General features: G+C 36.8%; 1 protein-coding gene across 1 annotated transcript; it reads left to right on the top strand.

Annotated features, from left to right (window-relative positions):
• Positions 1 to 438: 438 nt before the first annotated feature.
• CCDC172 (coiled-coil domain containing 172) lies at positions 439 to 20,459 on the top strand. Its single transcript, XM_051619224.1, has 8 exons — positions 439 to 517; positions 734 to 819; positions 4,138 to 4,254; positions 4,935 to 5,100; positions 6,713 to 6,814; positions 7,750 to 7,852; positions 19,497 to 19,584; positions 20,427 to 20,459. The coding sequence occupies exons 1-8, from the start codon at positions 439 to 441 to the stop codon at positions 20,457 to 20,459; spliced, it is 774 nt and encodes a 257-aa protein (XP_051475184.1).
• Positions 20,460 to 20,978: the final 519 nt, after the last annotated feature.

Below are 20,978 nucleotides of genomic sequence, written 5' to 3'. Positions count from 1 at the left end.
CCAGAATAAATACTTCACAAATGTGCACAAGCCTGACAAGATTCAGAGCTTCAGCTGCCTTTTGCCTAGCCAAATACCTTCCTCCTCCCGTGCTGCTTCTCAGCCTTTTTTCCGCCTCCTGTGTTTCCCGTCTGCGTTCCCCCAGCCAGTCATCCTTTTTTTTCTCTGCCCAAGCTTCCCTCTCATCCCCCCACTTCCTGCAGCTTGTGTGTCCCTCTCTGTCACCTCTTTCTCCTCAGCCGTGTCCAGTCTACCACGGTGGCTTTCCTCAGTGGTCCGGGGTTTCTTCCCCATCCCCAGCAAGGCAGAAGCCCGAGGGCAGAACCCCTGAGGGGAAGGCCCGTGGCTGGGCCCAGCCACACCTTCCCGCGGGGCGTCCCAGCTTTTACCAACCAGCCCTCCACACAGAGAGCCCACGGATTCCCCGAGAAGACAGACATGAACCTGGATGCTTTCTTCCAGCAAATACAGCTCACCGAGAAGCAGGCGGGGGAGAAGAGGCGCCTCATCCAACAGGGTCTGCAGCGTGGCCGCCACTTCGCGGGCCTGGCAGCAGCGCTGGCCGCGCTTGGTGGCCCCTCAGCGGGGCAGCCCCATCGCGCTGCCGCGAGGAGAAGCTCAGCGGGCGGCTGGGCTGGCTGCTTCTTGCCAATAGCATGTTTTTTATGAGCTCAGCTTTTACCAGCTGAGCAACACGTTCTTACAGGGTTGTTTTTTTTTTGTTGTGTTGCAGCTAAATTTGACATCAATAGAAGTTACGAAAAAATCAATCAAATAAAAGAGGAGCTGAGCACCGCAAAGATGAAATTAGAAACTAAGGTAAGCAGGTATGTTTATAGTAGTGAAATAAACTGTATTTACAAATATATAATCTATTATTTCAGGAATATATCCACAAACAGTTTCAAGGTGCATGCTTCACCTAGTGAATAAGCACAGCATTGTGGAAAATTATACCAGTCATTTCTTTGCTGATAAAAAGTTCTGTTAACGTCTTTCCCCTCTCACAAATCTCAGCCTTGAGGCTGGCCTCTGGCTACCTTCAGAGACTGACCTCAGGGCTAGGAACATTTCCAGATAACGCTTCCAAAATCTGGAAGCACTGGAGACAGCACACAGGAAAGCCACGCCTGCTCTGCAGAAAGAGCTCAGCAGGAGGCAACCACCATGTCAGGTCAGTCGATCCACAAGACACCACCACCAGACAAGAGCTGGGGCCGACCAACTGCTCAGGCGTGAGCAAGGCGTGTTAAGATGGGGTCTTCTTATTGCCCTTCCCTTCAGAGGCCTGGAAACCATTCCTTCATCACCAACTGCCTTTAGCTAAAGGCCCTTCACAGAAAATATATGGAAACATTCCCTGTGTTTACCTCACAGGATATTGAATCACATGCTAAAGATCTTCCTGTGACCCTGGGCTCACAGTTAGGGTGCCCAAGGTCTAAGAGTTTTTAAAGGAACACTGAAGATAGAGGAGAGTTTCTGAATCTATTTAATGTTCTTAAGATTTTATTATGGTTTCCATTTAACCAAACTGCAGACATCTTTTCAGATTAAGCTTCCAGTTTTATGGAGATTTTCACTATTAATACCTGTGATTACAAATTACTTAAAAATCCATTTTCTTGTGCCTGAAAATGAAATCTAAATATCATCCCCTGTGCTCTTAACTGTCTGTTCTGGCAGAATGTGTATGCACAACAGGAAAGCATATGGAGCCTCCTTTGAAGTTAGAACTCATGTCCTATCACTTAAATAAACATCTTCAAGAGCTTTTCAGGGATTACCTCACCTAGTTGTGAAAATAAATGCTTGGCAGAAGATTTTTGTCCTTCCAAAACCAGCCTCTTCTCCCTTTTATAAAAGACTATGTAATATATATGATAAATATCAACATTACTGCAAGGGGGGAAGAATAAAAGATAATTCATTTACAAATATTTACTGCTTGAAAATTGACACTATAATCAAGAAAGCAGTTATTCATGTGCTTGCATTTATGCATGCCCCAAAAAGCACTTTAAAATAGTAACTCATTTAACTAACACAGACTATATCTGGGTGTTGGTTGTTAGGTAAAGTCCTTCACAGTCTTGCTCATAAATTTATTTATGAACATCAACATTTTATGGTTTTACTTCTAATTTGTTATTGATGCACTGTGATTTATAATCAAGTTTTATGTGGTAAGTACAGAAAATCCCATGAGTAGAACCATTATTGTAAATGACTAATGGGAAGAGCTGATGAACTAGTCCCAATTAAATCTTCTATGCTTTATCCACCAGGATTAGTAATATTCTCACTGATATCCACAAAAATGTATTTTACTTGCTTACATAGTCTGACATTGATTCATTCATAGATAGGAAATGATACAGAAAACAAGCAGAATGGGAAAATGCATTTCAATCAGACTGTATTTAGGTTTAAAGATCATATAGTTAATTAAATTAATTTATTTTTCAGTACAGGAATTAGGTTTACACATGTCTGCACTAGTTAATGTAAATCAAGTAACATTAAATAATGCTGTTAAGCTAATGCTGTTCAGTTTGTCCTGGACCAAATAACTGCACTTCTTTATAAGCATATACACAGAAGCACATGCATGCACAGCACCTTATGCCTGACCAAGCAGATGAGAGTGAGTTCAAAAGTGTTTTGACATCTATTTCACAGAGGCTGCCTGTGGTCAATCAAAGATTCCTGGGAAATGTTATTTTTTTCTCTCCGTTCTGTAAAATCAGGTACCATGTAATTAGAACCCAAATTATAGCATTTTGCTTTTCATGGCTCAGTGATTTCTTAAAAGAAATCTGCTGCAAATGCATAGATTAAGTTGGCATCTTACAGATGGAGAAACTACACTGCTGCTAGTTATGTTCAGTTACATAAACACAGTGGTATAAGGCCACCTACTCTCTTTGAATTAATCTAAAGAATAAATATTTATGTGGCAAGCACTTCCTGGACATTTAGCATGTTGGATATGTCAGGGATAAGGAAAAAAAAATCTGGTCCTTTCCGACTCCCCTTCTTGTCTTAGGGCATTTGATTCCACTATCCTCCTATTTTGATCAGATGCATTTCATCTGCACCCTCTCCAAAATCATCTACCTTATTTCATTTTACAATCTTTTCATTTTTACCTCTGTAATATCACAATTATCTGGTCTTCTTCTGCACACACATGTATCAGTCTGACTACTCAGTTTACTTCCTGACAGTTACCCTGTGCCTTTATTGTCTGTGGGCAATTCTGCTAACTTTACTTTCCCCACTTATTGTTCCAAGTATTACAGCCTGAGTCATTCTCCTGACCTCTTCTTCTCCACTTCATCAGATGAATGATTCTCATCCTTTAAGACTCTTCAACACTTAGCTGTTCCCCATTTATCTGCTGTTATAGTTTATCTCACCATATATCTTAAGTTAGACGATCCAGTGGATGCACTGGAAAATTGAGAGGAACTCTTCAACAAATGTTGAAAATGCAATGGTTGAACAGCATACCCTTCTATCAGATACACTACTGCTTAAAATTAATAAAGGTAAAAATAGAACTGCATGCAAAATAGATGTTTGGGGCTTGGGGGAATGACGGTCAAACTGTCTTTAAGCAATGAGCTAATTTCTGTTACACTTCCTTGGCTAAGAATTCCAGAAACTGTGCTCAAAAAAAAATGAGCACATCCCTCCCTCCTTTGCCTGTGCAACAGTAGCATTGCAGAGCTGATGATGTGTGCAGCCACCCAGTCAGAGCAATGATGTTGGACCCCTGTCCCTCTGATGTTACTGTCTTGATTTGGTACGTGACAAACTTTACACAATTAGATGGAGGACACTGTATTATTCTGGGTAAAAGAACCTGTGTGATCAATATTTCTCCTGGCTTTAGCCTGAAAAAAATTCTCTAAATATATGTTTTAATGAAAGGTTTTTCAAAAGCTTGGTGGTATATTGGAGGATTACTGGGGGAAGAAAAAACAGTTATGCTTTTGTTAGTCCAGCAGCTATGCCAGCTGTGTTTGAACTGGACCAAGATCCTTAGGTACAATATCCAAGTATATGAAACAATAAAACAATCATCTTATTTCATAACCTTTTTTCCTTTTTTTTTTTTTCTCTTGGAAGGTTCAGCATCTGTCCGAAAAACAGTTCTACTTAGAAATTCTGAAGAAACATGAGGACAGCTTAGAAAAACAGAAAGCTGAACTTCTTAATCAAAAAGACCATCTTCTTAAAATCTCTGTATGTTTCCAGCTACAGTATTCAGAAAGCTCTGCTCTATTCTATGAGAGTAGACATCATTAAAGTTTGAAAATATGGAAGAAGTAATGTTTTAAATCTGAAAAATCAATGTATTTTCTTTTTAACTCAGCATGCTTACCAATGTAAATGTAGATAAATTCTCACTTTTCACTTAAAAAAATGTCTAAGGTGATATAAGCTGCAGTTTATCTACAAAGCTGATTTAACATTCTTGACTTCATTTTATAATGTCTGCTTGTTGAATGACTGAACTCCAATTCTGATGTATTATTTCCTTTGTAAGAGAAAACTAGGGAAGTTTCAGCTTAAATTGGACTGCCTCGTCCACAATAAAACATACTGAGAGGGATCAAAAGAAAAAAATCAGGGAGCTCTACACAACATTTTAGGAATCCTGATGTAACACACAATCTGATGCCAGACACACCTTGCCACTTCTTAAGAAGTGGCCACTTGCAACAAACACAGGCAACTAGCTTTTTAGTTCTCTCTTGTGCTAACCTGAATATTGCCTTCCTCTTACTTCCCTGTGGATCCTTGGATCCGTAGATATTAAGGAACACCACAGATGAGTAGTCTTCTCTGCATATGTATTCGTATTTTAAATCAGCAGAGCTAAATTTTAAAAAAACATTCAATTTTTCCATTTTCTTTTTCAGACAGATGCAAAGAAAAAAATGACTGAAGAGGAAGATAATTTTACTAGAGAACTAACAGAATTTAATAATGAGTATGGACTAACAAGTAATAGAGATCTTCTGATTAAAAAAAAGGTCAAGACTGAAATAAATGATTTAGAGAATGAGACAGCTCTGTTGAAAAACGGTAAGTCTTATATTAAATTATCCTATCTTGGATTACCAGAGAATGAATACAATTAGTAAAATAAAGTCATTTTTTACTAAAATATTGTAAAATAGTTTAATTCCATTCCCTTGCTATCTGGACATTTCTCATAAGACTGAACTAAAAGAGCAAGGAAATAGGAGCCATCGTAGATTACTAGCTGAAAATGATCCAGTGTCATCAGAGTGCCAACACCATACTGAGACATAAACATAATTTTGACCCCTAAGACATGCAAAATAACCCTTTACTCTATTTAGGGCAGTTAAGCTCTTAGCTGGAGTACTGTGCATCTACTTTTGTATGTCACACTTAAGGAAAAATGTGGACCAGATGGAGAGAATCCACATGAGACCAGTGAGAGTATCAGAGATCTGAAGAACATGGGAAGGAAAAAAATCGAAGAACTGGGACTACATAACCTATGGAAGAAAAGACTGATGGAAGATGGACATCAGTCTTCAAATCATTAAAAGACTCTGTAAAAATGAAATTAATTTGTTATCTCTAGCTATAGTGAACTTAAGAAAAACAAGTGTAAACCACAGTAAGGCAGAGCCTGTCTGGCAGTTGAGAAATCTTTCTAAGAGGAATAGTGAACAACCAAAACATCATGCCTTAGGAGATCCCATTACCAAAGGAATAAAGAGGCTCCATTACCAAAGGTCTGTAAGAGCAGGTCAGACAAGCATCTGCCAGAAATGACAGGGTACAGCTGATCCTGCTTTCAGGGGAAGGAGTGCAATGGATGACCTCTCAAAGTCCTTTCCAGTCTCGTGATTCTATGATTCAAGTGCCAGCACTATGAATTCCCAATACCTGATGTGAAGTTACTGAAATTTGACCATTGAGTTTGTAGTACCTTCTTTCTGTAATTCCTGTGGCTCTCATTCTGATCTACAACTGAAAGAAGTCTGTATTTGGTGGCGTTACTTTTAATGATTAATTTTTACATATTCAGGGAGATCTGATCAGTCAAACGGTCTCTTAAGTGGTTAGATGAGTAGGATGTGAAAGGTGACTAAACTTCTCTTGGTCCAGTTGCTGTCTTGATTCCATCCTTTTAAATTGCACCTTCTTTTGAAGTGCAACTTTTCTATCTTTCTGACTGCTACAGCCCTGAGCACACTGAAAAACACAAAAGAGAAAAGTTTAAGTAACTCATAACAAGGAAATTGTGTGAGGACCTCCAGTTGTGAGGGAAACAATCATAATACATTCCAGATGCTGTCAACAGTCAGGTTCAAATGTCCATAACACTAAAATTCTTTTCAGTCCTGCTGAGAGGTGTTTGTTCACCACATATTCAATAGGTCATCTTCCTTTATAGCTGAAGTAACTCTGAATCAAATGGTTTGTAATTCTTTTTATGCCCAGTCAACAAAATACATCAAACATCTTAATAACATTAAAAAACATATTTATGAACGCATTATATAACATAATTTCCAGTGAATGACCAATATAATTATTATATTTAAGGTTATTTTTGATTGGCCAAAGATCAGTAGAAGTTGTTAAGAATATTTAAGATTATAACATGAAGACTAAAACTGCAATGCATTTTAATGTGAAATATATTTTTTCTTAGAAATGGAGTCAATGGAACATAAAAACATTCAGTTAAATGCACTCCAGTTGCAGAAGAGTGAATTAAAGCAGTATTTATTTACCCTCCAAAGTGAACTCACAGGTATGCCTGATAATCACTTGTTAATGGTAATTATTTGTGGCTTGGCAAATGCTTCTGAAAAATCTTTTCTGTCAAGTAATTTTTCTCTAAGAGAAATAAGTTGTAGAAACAAGATTTTAATATATTTTTATGTTAAGCAATCATTTTAAAACATGGTTATAGCAAATATTATGGATTTCAATAAGATTTATTTTAAATGTTAGTGATACTGAGGTCTGCAGATTTGCTGAATCATAACTCATCAATATGAAAATGAAATTTTTATTTTTGCCAGTAAGTCATATACTTAAATGGAGAGTTTAATGTTTAAAAGTGAACTTAAAATCAACATAAATATTGTTTGAAACCCATCGAGCTATAATTAACGTCATTAACATTCAAATGTTTAGTAGGCAATATGGCTTGGACTGACAGAGACAGATCTGGCCTTGGTGCCAAAAATCTGAGTCATAAATTCAATTCTTTTTACTGACATTTGTGTGGTAGCGTATGCAAGTCTGTGCACACAAAAAAACCCAAGAAGTCTACACACAAAGCTGTGTGGAATACACAGGAAAACCTGTAATGAACAACTAAAAAGATACAGAGGGAACAAAGAAAGGTTCTGTGTCAAAGGGGTGATACTGAAATTTGGATTAACAGTGTAATCTAGAAGTGGTTTTCTAACTTTTTTACAAATATGTGAATAACATATTGCAGTAAGAGAGCTAAGAGAGACAAGCCATAAACATGGTCATAAATTGTTTAGGCAAAGGAGCAAAATTTCCTAGAAGACTGCAATATGCATACCAATTAATGTTCTTTATTTGCATGCCTTTACCTTACAAACAGTTTCACAAAGCAATATTAGAAAAGCTAAATTTAGAAAATGTGGCAAGTCTTTGAATATGGATGATTAATATATATTTATAAGGTGATTGTTATTTTTTGTTTAGACCTTGAGAAAGTAATCAGGGAGGCTGAAAGAACGACCAAAGATTTAGAAGCAGAAAAAGTCCATGTCACTGAAAAACCTCAGACTGATTCTGAATGTTTAAGGTAAGAGTCTCATGTTAATAAGTTCCTAAATTTAATTTTAGGTCTGTAACTACAGACCAGTCATGGTGACGACTACTACTTTACCTTTCCTGTATACTCCTCCTCCTTAGAAATCAGAAGAATCATTCATTTTTACTACAGATTGTGCATTCCTGATGTTCATTTCAGCCTTTCACCCTTACATGCATATTCCAATGAACTAAAAACTGAAAGTGTTTGCAAGTAATTTGATTAAAATCAGAGGAAGAGCAAAAGGCAGCTCCTTAGGTGGAAGACCAGTTCTTAATTTCTTGTAAAACTAGTGGTGGCACACAGAGTATTGATCAACTACCCAATGCTATGGGAACTTCTGTTGACTGACTGCACATCCTTCCCCAGAGCATGATTGCAATGAAATGGATTGGCCAGAATAACTTCCTTGGCTCAGGTGGACTTTGTGTTGAAGCTGCTACTCATAGATTTGTTTTCTCTATGATCCCAACCGTCACTTCCAGTTTGCTTTCTAACTAAGCTAGTTTAGAACAAAATTTTGAAGATTTAACCAAGACAGAAGACCATCTCACTTAATAGTAAATATTGCTTCCCAGGAACTGAGTGGTAATGTCACACTTGAGCAAACTGACAAGAAATGAGTCATTTACATTTTCACTATACAGAAAATACTGTCATGTTTTTCAACAGAAAATCTTCAAATACCATAAGCCTCATAACACAGAATTAATCTTTCATTTTTGCAGTTTTATGGTGTTCCAGGTGAAAGTGCCTGTGGATATTTAAAAATATTTCATAAACAATGCAAAATAACTCTTCCTAGAAAAGCTGGTCCAAAATATTCTCTAACAAATTATCAGGGAAAACACAACTTTTCTTACCATCATGAGTTTCTTCCTATACATTTCTGGGGTTTTGACAAAAATAAATTAGTATAGTACTTTTTTTTTTTTTTTCCCCTGAAGACTTTCAATGGAAAAATAAAATTTTGCAGAGAACACTGAGTATTTTTCTGAAAGACAATTTGGTAATGGACCATTTTTTGCTGAATATTGGTTTGTTTGGGGTTTTGTTTTAATGATATATCAGCCCTATTACTAACTCTCTTCAACCTCTTACATGGTGTTGAGACATGGCCAAAATTCCCACAGCATAAAAATTCATTAGGTTGCAATTTTGCATACAGTGGCAGAAGCTTTGCATTCAACATAGAAGACATGGTGTAAATAACAGCAGCAATTCTGTAAGACAGCATGTTATAACTCACTCCTTTACATTATTCATTCCATCATCATATATTAGCTTTTGTGATACATGAGGTTGTCAACTTCCTGCTAAATAACATAGTTCCCTTGGAGTAGTTTACTACTATGATGCCATTTAATATTCAGATTGGTGTAATTAGTTTTCTATAACAGGTTTCCTATGTGTAGGGTACAGAAGTAGCAAACATTGCATTACTTTAAATCCCCAGTTCTGCCATAGATTGCCATGAGATCCTAGGCAAATCATTCAAATCCATCTATGTCTATCTTTCTATGTTAATTTCTATGAAATTAACTCAGCTTTGTGGAAAGATACTTAGATTTATCTGGGTGGAAAACACAACAATGGGTAAAGTCTATTAACTACAAATCCAGCAAGTATCATTTACAACCAAAGCAAGAAGGATGTTGAGATTTTTTTTTTATTTCATAAAATGCCTTATTTTATAGTCAAGATAATCTTACATTATTTGATAATTGCATGTAGTGCAAAATATAAAGTGCTCCTATGTTATCAGTACTATCAAAAAAAGCAAGCACCCCTTGAGGTGTAATAATATATTGAAGACGTTCTCTTTACATTTAAATTTTTTTTTCATTTCAGATACTAAACAAAATTTAGGACTGATTTGCCTAAATTATACTTTTGTCTTGCTCTTTCCTTTGATCTCATGTGTACTCAGAAAAGCTCAATGCTTTATAGAGAGAGATAGCACTGTACACCTTAACTCTGATGCCAGAAACATCTGCACTTCCATGTCAGCACAAATAAATTGTGCTTTTCCATAGAGCCAAGCAGGCAATCCACATTTGTCTACTTCTGTATGTCACAGAACTGTGCTGTTCAGAATTATCCCAAACCTTATCAGGCTCATAGAATAACTTTGGTTGGAAAACAACTTTAAGATCATCAACAGTTAACCCAGCACTGCCAAGTCCACCACTAAACTATGTCCATAAGGACCACATCTACACATCTTTTAAATACCTCCAGGGATGGTGACTCCACCACTTCCTTGGACAGCCTGTTCCAGTGCCCTTCTGGTGAATAAACCTTTTCTAATAGCAAATGTAAACCTCCCCTGGCACAGCTTGAGACCATTTCCTCTTGTTCTATCTTTTGTTGCCTGGGAAAAAGAGACCCCCACTGCAACCTCCTTTCAGGTATTTGCAGAGAATAATAAAGTCTCCCCTCAGCCTCATTTTCTCCAGGTTAAACAGCCCCAGTTCCCTCAGCCACTCCTTGCAAGACCAGACCCTTCATCACCTTCACTGGCCTTCTTTGGACACTGTAGCACCTCACGTAGACTCACTTTTTGGTTTGGACTACTGAATTAGAGAATGAAAGGGAATTTGAAGTATTCTATGGTATAAACAGTGCATGTACCCCCTGGAGGTACCTGACTGCCCATCAATACCTGCAAGAAAGTCTTCAAGAAGATGGAGCCAGGCTCTGCACAATGCTGTACAGTGGGAAGACAAAAGGTGAACAGGAGAAGTTGAAATACAAGGGTTTTAGAATTAATGTAAGGAAAAAGAAATAACATGAGGATAGTATAGCAAAGAAAAAGGTTGCTCAGAGAGGTTGCATGGTTTTCATCCTTGAGGCTTTTCAGACACGACTGGATAAAACCCTGAGTAACCTGGTCTGACCTTGTAGCTGACCTTGCTTTCAGGAAGGACATTGGGCTAGATGACCTCTTGACATCTCTTCCAGTCTGATTTACCCAATGAACCAATTGTCACTGTGTATTGCACAAGGGGAAGAAACAGCTCATAGATCAATATGTATACACTGGTTTGTGCCTACACTGCTCAGAGGCAGCATTATTTGCAACAAGCCAGTCATCTCCACACTGCCTGGCATTTGATGAGATCGTATCTGCTCTGGTCCCTTTGTAGTGTCTCTGTGAAAATAAGATATAACGATATACACGCATTTTCCTTTCAAAATGCATTAAATGCTTAAAGAAGATAAGTTCCCACAGCAGAGTGCTGGTTCAAGATGACAATACCTCACATGTGCATTGCATACCCTGAGATGTGCCACAGAAGCATTTGAGGCACCACGGCTGCTGCAGTGGGCATGTGCTGCTGCTCCCATGCCAATATCCTCCCTGGAGCAATACTTGAGCAAACTATCCTGTCCACTCCTGTGGGTGCCCTCTGTAGAGAATCTTAAAAAAAAAAAAAAGTATTCATGCAGTGTCAGTGAGGAAAAAATGAAGTCTGAGGTCCCTGGGGTGAACCAGGAATTCCTCTTGGCAGACTAGATAGACCTTTGACACTTGCGAAGGACCTTTAGAAGCCAAAGTGCCAACTAATGCAAACTTACATATACTAGTTCGTATCTTAAAAGGAGTCAGTTTTGATCATGTCAAAATCATTGTGATTGAACCTATGGTGTTTGAGAAACAACCTTTTTTTAGCCTAACAAGATAAACTCTTTTCATCATCTAGAATCTATGGCAATATTAGAATTTTAGTTTTTAATGAAATCATATTTAGTATATACAAAGAGAAGAACATTTTGACACAAGCAATGTGGACCAAAAAAATACATAATCTTTTCTATGAAATAAGCACCACATTTATTTATTTTTTTACAGAGCAGGAAACTGCACCACTCTAAATGGTAAAAATAGTAACATTTTTAATGCTTCCTTCGAACAAATGTGAGAGACAATCAGCATCAATAACCTGATATATGTAGCTCCCAGACCACCCTGTTAAGTTTGTTATTGTATCACATACCTAGTCCCAGCTTAAAAATCAATATCAAAAGTAGCTGGCAAGGCAAGAATCTTCATTACAATTAAGTATATGTCTTAAAGTAAATTGCATTTCAGCCAAAGAGTGTAGCCAGCTAATTCAAATTACAGCAATTCATCTACAATCTGAGAAAAAAGCCCTATACCATGTCTGCCATTTCATAATTTTTTTTCCCAAATCCATCAAAGAATTACAAAAGGTCATGAGAAGCACACATTGCTAATTCCAACAGCTGTTGGTGCTGCAGTTAGAGGCTTGTTCTAATACACATCAAATACAGGAAAAGCTACAGAAAGTTTGAATGTTAAGCACAGATGCAGTAATGAATGAAACACTGTGCCCTCTTCCTCATAGTAGGCACCCTGGACATCCTAAGTCTCATGACACAGATGCATAACTCAAAGACATATTTAAGAAAGATTTAAGAAAGAGGGTGTTTTTTTCAGAAAAGATCTGCAATTAAAATCAAAATACATACTTTAATCTTCTGTTCTGCCAATGCCAACCCCTAACACACAACAGCAGGAAAGAATTTTGTTATCAACTCTCTTGAGTCACATTTTGCTGGCAGGTAGCAACTAGCATCACTTAAGTGGAACAACACAGGAGTCAAGCAGAGACTCATATCAGTAAATTCCTAGCTCTGTCATTTCACTATTATATTCATTGTAAGCAATATCTATATTAATTTATTCTTCTTTCACATTTTAATTTTAAATTTATGTGTTGCCATATGTAAGGCAACCTAGAAATAATTTTAATTAGAGTTTAATTAGACTAAGAACAGACAGTTTCTACCTGAAACTGATATTTTTCACACTATTCTAAAGATAGACTAAGGATAAATTTTTTATTTGAAACCTGAAATTCTGTTCTACTTCAGAAAAGCAGTAGCAGAAGGGTAACACAAAGTCAGCTGACTTCGTAAAATAGTTCAAGGCTTTGTATACTTGTCTACTTTCCAAAACTACAGTGTTGCTTCTTATACTTCATAATACAGAAAAAGAAACTCCAGTATCAAAATAAGGAAAGAAAAAGTGATGCTTTCTTTTATATAAATCATACATGTAACATGTTCATTAGAGCTGAACAAATGTTCCATGCTAACAGCAGACTGCCTAAGGACATGCATGATTCTGGTGGTTTAATTAAAAATATTTGCAATTTAATTTCATGTTAAATTTTATAATCTGGAAATATCTATCTCTAGAGTAAGAGATCTGGTTCCAAATGACATTTTTAATGACACTCTTGATTGATTTTTTTTAAGCTTTGCTTTTTAATAGCACTGCCCAGTGGAACTATTATCATTTGAATTATGTTTAAATAGGTTTCCATTATAAATTGCAGTATGGATTTACAAAAAGTAGATCAAATCTGACTAATGATGTCTTTCTTCTATGAGACAACTGATTGGTTATTCAAAGAAAATGAAAAGGCCATCCACCTAGACATTAGCAAAGTGTTTGATGTTATCCTGCATGGTAAACTACTAGTGAACCTGGGAAAGACATTGAAAATTTTGATTAAGGAAATTACTAATAATATCAACTATAATAGGTCTGAAAAAAGAAATTTTGAGGCTGGAAGAAGGTAACTACAGTCACAGCTGGTCTTGCTTAATGCTTTAAATAATAGCTTTGGAAGATAATGTGTTTTAAGACAATAGTGTAAAACAATTGAAAGACTCGACCTTTAGTCTGAAGTAACTGAAAAAGAGGAGGAATGTAATTATATACAGTGCAAGTTTAGGTACAACTAAGGACTTCAATAATAGATACCTGGAAGCTAAGGAGATGAGAGGTCTGAGCATACTATATAATCAAAAGACAGCTACAAACATGAAAAGTGTATGTAGCTGAGGAAAAGATAAAAGCAAGCAACGTTTCCCACAAAAACAAAACAAACAAAAAAAGGGTGTAAGAATACAGAGTACATATCTCTCACCTACCTTTCAAGAAAGATGCATTCAACCTGGAAGATGAGCAGAAAATTGAGAGCCCATAATGCAGAAGGAAACAAAGACATCTCTAAAGCCTTTCTAGCTCTGAGAAAATTATATAGTTCACCTGAAGCAAAGCAGTACAGTATAGATACTAATTTCAGCAATAGAGTAGCCACATTAATACATCCAGATCGAGATCTAATTTTCCCTGTACAATAGAAAAATCAGGATATTTGAACTAGAAGGATCACTCATCCATATTTATTTTCCCTGCCTTTCAATAGGAATCTTACTGACCCCTAGAAACACATTTCAGTGATTCTTGTAATTTTTTTTCTTTTCTCTGTAAATTGTTCTTATAGTTCCTACAGAAAGTAGTCTGTATAACTTTGGCTTACTGTCTGCACAAAAGCAAATCTCATGCTAAATGTGTACTTTGATTCAACATGCTTTAACCTTTCCATGATCATTCATCTATAACAATATATTCCTTAAAGACTTTTTATGATGTTTTGTGTATTTGGGGAATATAAATAAAAAAGCCAACAAAAAGACCCAAAAAACCAAAATAAAACAACAATAAAAAACACCAGAAGCCAAAAAAACCCTCAAACATACAAACCCCCTCCATTTTTCAAGACCTATAACTACTTTTTTAAATACTTTCCTGATAGCCTTCATGAAATGTGAGCCTTAATCAGTGATAATTATGTTAATCAGCATATGATCCAGAACAGTAAAATCTGAAATTTTCTTATTTTACCTGAAGAGTTTCTATTTGTTTTAACTTACATTTCATTTCCATTGTCATGTAAGCCAGTACTCTCTTGGCTTTCAAGCATTTATTATTGCTACTAGATATTTCTTTATTTTCCTTCTGTTTCTGCTCCATGAAGGGACATACTTTTGTTATTTATTTGTTCAACTCAAGTCCTTAAGTTTATGTTTTGAGATCCTGTATTCCATTTAGGACTCAGTTTCTCCCTCAATCAATTGACAGTAGTCTGAAATGTATTGACTTCAGCTGTACCAATAGTGTTTTCTGTTTAGAGTGTCAGCAAAGTGTAGATACTCAGCAAATTCTTGCACTCATTATAAAAACACACATTAATTTAGTCCCAATGCTGAACTGAAACTGAATGACCCCAGCATATTAGCTCTACTTTGGCCTAAGGCTATAAACCAAAGTCTTCTATACTTGTCTTCAGTCTCAATAAAGCCTTAAAACCCTGATAAATAAAGCCTTAATCCCTGCCTTTTATGATCAAATTCAGAAAAATCAAAACACATACTCTCAAGTTTATATATAAATTCTTAGGGTGCTTTGTTTTGTACCATAAACTCTATGTCCTGTGTATCAGTGCCAAGCAGTTCCATTTTACAATATACTTTAATTTTTTCCCTTATATTTATGGTTAAAAAATAAAATGGTGGTCATAAACAAGGCAAAGACAAGAAGGAAAAAGAAAAAAGAGGTTTTACTTGTCTCAGCAAAACATAACCAAGACACAGTTTGCTCCTTCTGCAACTTCAGCAATAAATAGGCAGGGTCTTCCATCCCCACTTAAAAAACAAAGGTTCTACAAACACATGCTCACCCTGCCTTCTACACATACTATTTCTTCTTTGAGACTTATTTTCATAAAATTATTCCTGGAATGCAAGTTCATGCTACTGAAATCTTGACCCAGTAACATGAATCTGGATGATTTTCAGGTAAACCTGTTTGCCAATAACATTTTCATCATAGTTCAATTCATAATACCAGCATGTATTGATTTCACAATTATTTTTCCTATTTGCCTTCTGCATATACAGCTGAAATTGAAGAAAAGTGTACATCATCCACAAATTGCAATGATATTTAATAGTTGTGCTCATTTCAAAGCTGCAAAATCAGTCATCTTCAGTGATCTCCTTCTTCTTAATCTCCTTGTCACTTCTGGCTTTCAAGAGCTATGGAAAATGAACCATTGGTTGCAGAGCTCAGTGTAGAGCAAACTAGCACCCCAAAAATGCAGATACTGTTGACCCACCTACTTGATTTAGAGCTAGGCTTTACTATTGCTACTTATCTTGAAAGTTTTTCAAAGGAGTGGTCAAACTTCCTTTTACAAATACAGCTGTTCCTTAGAGCCCACTGCTTGTGATGTTCTAACTTACCAACATGCTAATTCAGTGCCATGACTTTTCTAAAAGATACAGTTTATTATCATCAAAGAGATTGTAATGCTAAAATAAAAGCAAAGGCTAAGGAGGGCCAAATGCTGATGTGATTTTTCAGATTTTTTTTTTCAGAGATTAATTTTTTAACATAGTCATAAGGAGGGCATAATTGTCATATTAATCCTTGGTCTGGCACAAGGTACATCTCTTTCCATTTCCAAAGGTGACAGAAAACCTGCCCTCCATTTAGACAGTATGGTTTCATGAATAATTGGTTTGCACATTCAATCTGATAGTGGAAAGATGAATATGAATATCCTGCTTATCTTAAATGTTAAATGAAAAAGCTAAATCTGCTTCCAGGTTAAGCCTTTCTTTTAATGGTTCCATTGTCTCACATTCCTTCTGGTAAAACTTCATCATTTATTCAGTAACTCAGGCGTCTCGAATGCATTAATTGTGTAGACTGTAACCTAACAGACAGCTCTTGTTTTGTGAGTATAAAATTCCTGGCACACACTGTAATTATCTAGCTTCTAAATAAGAAAGAAGGAAGACCTGAAAGCAGAATCAATTGATTAATGTAAAAATTAAACACCACATTCAACTGAATGTCTTTTATCACCACTACCCCATGCTATGTAAGCAGTTGTGCTGTCATCACCGTTAAAAGTTTTATAAAATATTGAAAATAAATTTTTAAAACTCATACGCAAAACATTTCAGTTTCAAAGCAGATCATTAATAGTAATTAATTCACAAACCCAAGAAGCAGATAAGCAACTTTTACTGCATATCTTCTGATTGTTCTGTCCTTAGTGTAGACCTAACATGGACTGGTATCACTCTTAGCTGACAACTAGCAAACAGACTATAGATCACTTTTACAATGTTTAAGACAATAGGAGAGTATTGTCTCTGAGATTAAGACTGTATCTTTTCCTAGAGTAAAAAGGGACTGGAACAACTGCCTTACAAGGAAAGGCTAAGAGACCTGAGGCTTTTCAGTCTAGAGAGGAGAAGACTGAGGGGGAATTAGGGTCATAGTATCACGCTAAGAGGGAACACAGGGAGAAAAAAAAAGATGAGGAAGCAAGGCAATGAAGTTAAGCTGATTTAATCAAGATCAGGAGCTGATCTTAGACCTTGAAATGAACTCCTCTCAATGAAAAGGAGTACTTTACTGCAGTAAAGTACTACTGGTACTACAGTACAGTGAATTTTGCATTTCTTCAAGTGTATTTTAAAATATCCTTTTGTTCAAACACTTGTATGTATTATGAATGCTGGAGAAATATTCCTGAAAGAAGAGGCAATTCTTCCTTTGTAATACAAATGCCCAGAGCTCATACAATTTCTATATTGGTGGCAAGATATTCACATTTTCATTATTTTGATATGCCAGAGGGACGGGATACCATCCAGAGGGACCTGGACAAGCTGCAGAGAAGTGGGCCCAGGTGAACCTCATGATGTTCAACAAGGCCAAGTAAAAGGTCCTGCACCTGGATTGGGACAACCAGAAATATGAATCCAGGCTGGGGGAAGACATGCTAGAGGGCAGCCCTGTGGAAAAAGACCTGGGGGTACTAGTGAATGAAAAGCTGGGCATGAGCCACAGATGCATCAAAAGAAGTGTGGCCAGCAAACTGAAAGAGGTGATTCTGCCTCTCTACTCTTCCCTGGTGAGACCTCACCTGGAGTGCTGCATCCAGCTTTGGAGCCCCCAACACAAGAAGGATGTGGATCTGTTGGAGCGTGTACAGAGGAGGGCAACAAAAATGGTCAGAGGGCTGGAGCACCTCTCTTATGAAGACAGACTGAGGGAGCTGGGGTTGTTTAGCCTGAAGAAGAGAAGACTCTGGGGGGACCTTATAGCAACCTTCCAATACCTGAAAGGAGCCTGTAAGAAGTCTGTGAAAGATCTGATCAGTAGGGCATGGGACAAAGGGTAATGGCTTTAAGCTAGAGAAGGATAGATTTAGGTTGGACATTAGTAAAAATGTTCTTTAATATGAGGGTGGTGGGTCACAGGTTGTCCAGAGAAGTGGTGGATGCCCCATTCCTGGAGCCATTCAAGGTCAGGCTTGATGGGGCTCTGAGCAATCTGTTCTAGTGTGAGATATCCCTGCTTATTGCAGGGGGGTTGGACTAGATGACCTTTAGAGGTCCCTTCCAACCCAAGACATCCTACAGTTCCATGATTTCCCATAGGAACAGCAAAACTTACCTTACAGTCCAGTCTTAGGCTACTATTCTAATGCCATGTGGTGACTAAGATATTCCTCTCACATGAAGCTTATAACTTTTACTTTAGATAAAGCCTCTCTTTTTCCGTGTAGAAAATAAACTCTGTCTGCAGTAGAATAGCTAAAGAGGTGCAACATCTATATAATAGGGTTAAACAATTTATTCCCTATTATAGTATATAAAAGAGAAAATGGTTGCTACCTCCTCTTTCATCTTCAGAAGAAACAAAGTCTTGCTTTGATGCATCTGTTTAGCTATTTAATAAGAACCAGAATATATAATTTTCCTTCTTTTTTCTGTCTGTCTGTGTGTCCTAGAATAGTTGCATTGTTTGCTGAAACTGTATTAAGGGTAAGCAACTTCAGCTTTCTCATTACGCTTTTCTTCTGACAGCCATGGAAAGATTCAGTATAATCTCATCACCTTGTATTCATCTGACTGCTAAAAGCTCTGGCACAGATTTCTCTTGGCCTACCAAGTATTAATTTAAACCACTACAGTCACTGATGTGCAAAGTTGAGGTGCCTCCTTTTAGCAGCACCAAATGCCATTTTGAATTTAAAAATCACTGTATTAAAATTAGACCTTATTAGTCCCATGTGTTAGTCCTTAGAAAAGTTAGAGAATTCCTGGCTGACATTATTGGGAAACAAACAGTAAGTACTGAAGGATAATAAGAGCAGTGGGGAGGGAAGAGCAGCACCAGCAAAGGAGTCTGCAGAGGGGTATGGAGCAATGATTGCACAGGAATGGCTGCACAGGGTCAGGCACAGGACCCATCCAACCCAATATTCTGTCTCCACCACTGGCTACAAGTCAATATCCAGGGAAAATAAGAACAGTAACATATGGTACTTCTTAAGTATCAACATTCAAATTCACATGTTTAAATAAGGAAAATTATTACTAATGAGGCCATAAATCTTTCACGGTTTATAAAAACAACATGGTCCAGAAATTTGCCTAACAAAGTACTTAGTCAAGATACGCTTTGCAAAAACCCAACATGTCATTTTATGAAGTTCCTCATGTTGCCATCACGACTGCCAGTTCTGAATGGAATCCAACAATAGTGTGGGAGAGCAGCACAGAGACCTGCCAAGTACAAAACTAGCAGACTTAAACCCTGCCCATGCAAATAGATCAATGAGAATTTTCTCATGTAAGTCAAACTGACAGTTGGGACCAAGCTGGAAAAAATAGTTATCCAAGCAACAGTTCTGTGATGTGAAAATTTATTTGGTTTTGAACACAGGCTTAAGAAAGAATTGGAAAATTACAAAGATGATGATTGGGAAAGTATCTGTGAGACGCTTCGTACAGAAATTGAAATTCTGCAAATGGTAGGCCATTTTCATTATTTATTTCAAGTGCTTGATAATTTTAGTTGTAAAGGTGTAATTTGAGATGATTAGCACTGGGTTTAGATAAGCAGGGGTGTTTTTATGCTATGTACACAGCCAAACATCCTGCAATTATTTGGTTTAGCCTATTATTTCCAAATATTCAGGAATATAATTTCTCTCAGAAAAGCGAAGCACAGAAAAGAATGTAAAGGTGTATTTTTAGCACAAGAAGGACACATTTGATGAACTTGAGCTAATAGTTTATTGAAAGCTGCCAAAAATTATACATTTAGGAGCTAAAGCTAAATTAATATTTCTCTTCAGCTCTCAGTTAAATGAAAGATGGGACTATGGAGACATAGGATTATAATAGCATCTTTTAATGTAATATTTTATTTTGTCCACTCACAAATTCCTTACAAAAACTTCTTGAAGTCTTTTTTTTTTTTTTTTTACTGTCAATCCTAGCTTCGAATTTTTTTATTGTCAACCTGTGTCACAATACAAAGAGAAAATATATTTTGAAGTTCCATCTTTTAAATTAAAGGGGTTGAAAAGAGGGGCTCATTTCAGAGCCCCTGAACAAACTGCAGGAAGATGCAGCTGCCACGAGCACCAACAGCAGAATAAAAGTCATGGGAAATTTGTATTACTCACTTTTATGATGAGTTTTAAGTTTCTGTTGGAGGAGCATAACTTACCTAGACCATATGTGCTAATTTTATCATACTTTTCAAACTTCTGAAACAAAAAGAAACAGCTAAATGTTTAAAAATTTCTCTGTGAAGAACACACTGAACTAATTAATTTTCTGTCATTCAATTCTTACTCTTTTCCAGAATCTATCACAAAAAAAGTCTTCAGACAAGTGAATAATAAATGGCATGATCAGCAGTGCCATGAAAGTCAGTCTTTGTGTATTTTAAAACTACTTTCCTCAGACTTTATATGGCTTGCTTCTATTTTATGAGTTGTTTCATTAAACCACAGTTTGTATCTTCCTTTACTTTTTATTAAAATAAAATTTTATTCATTTAAAAGCAGTGGGGCTTTTGTGTTTTATCCTCAAGTTCAACAGCTATCCCTCTTTAGTTCCCTCTTTGTTGCCCACAAATGGACCAAACATAATCCACCACACATCAGCTGAGTTCCTATACTCACAGCTCTAATTTCTATGCACTGTTTTGTGGAATGAACACTCTCCTGTCTTTAAGGTAGTGATGTAGTCTTCTTTGAGAGGAATGCTGCTGTTACCATCAAGAAATACTTCACAGGAGCTGCAGTTATTTAGTTTATACCTTGACAATGCAATCTGTAACAAGCTCTCTGAAGCATCTCAACTCCAGCAATGATAGTCCGGAATAGTTTCCAAATCTACTGAGCAGTAGATG

Source organism: Apus apus, chromosome 4, assembly GCF_020740795.1.
Source record: "Apus apus isolate bApuApu2 chromosome 4, bApuApu2.pri.cur, whole genome shotgun sequence".
Lineage (NCBI taxonomy): Eukaryota > Metazoa > Chordata > Aves > Apodiformes > Apodidae > Apus > Apus apus.
The sequence above is the reverse complement of the archived record's forward strand: the minus strand, read 5'-3'. Positions and strand labels throughout refer to the sequence as shown.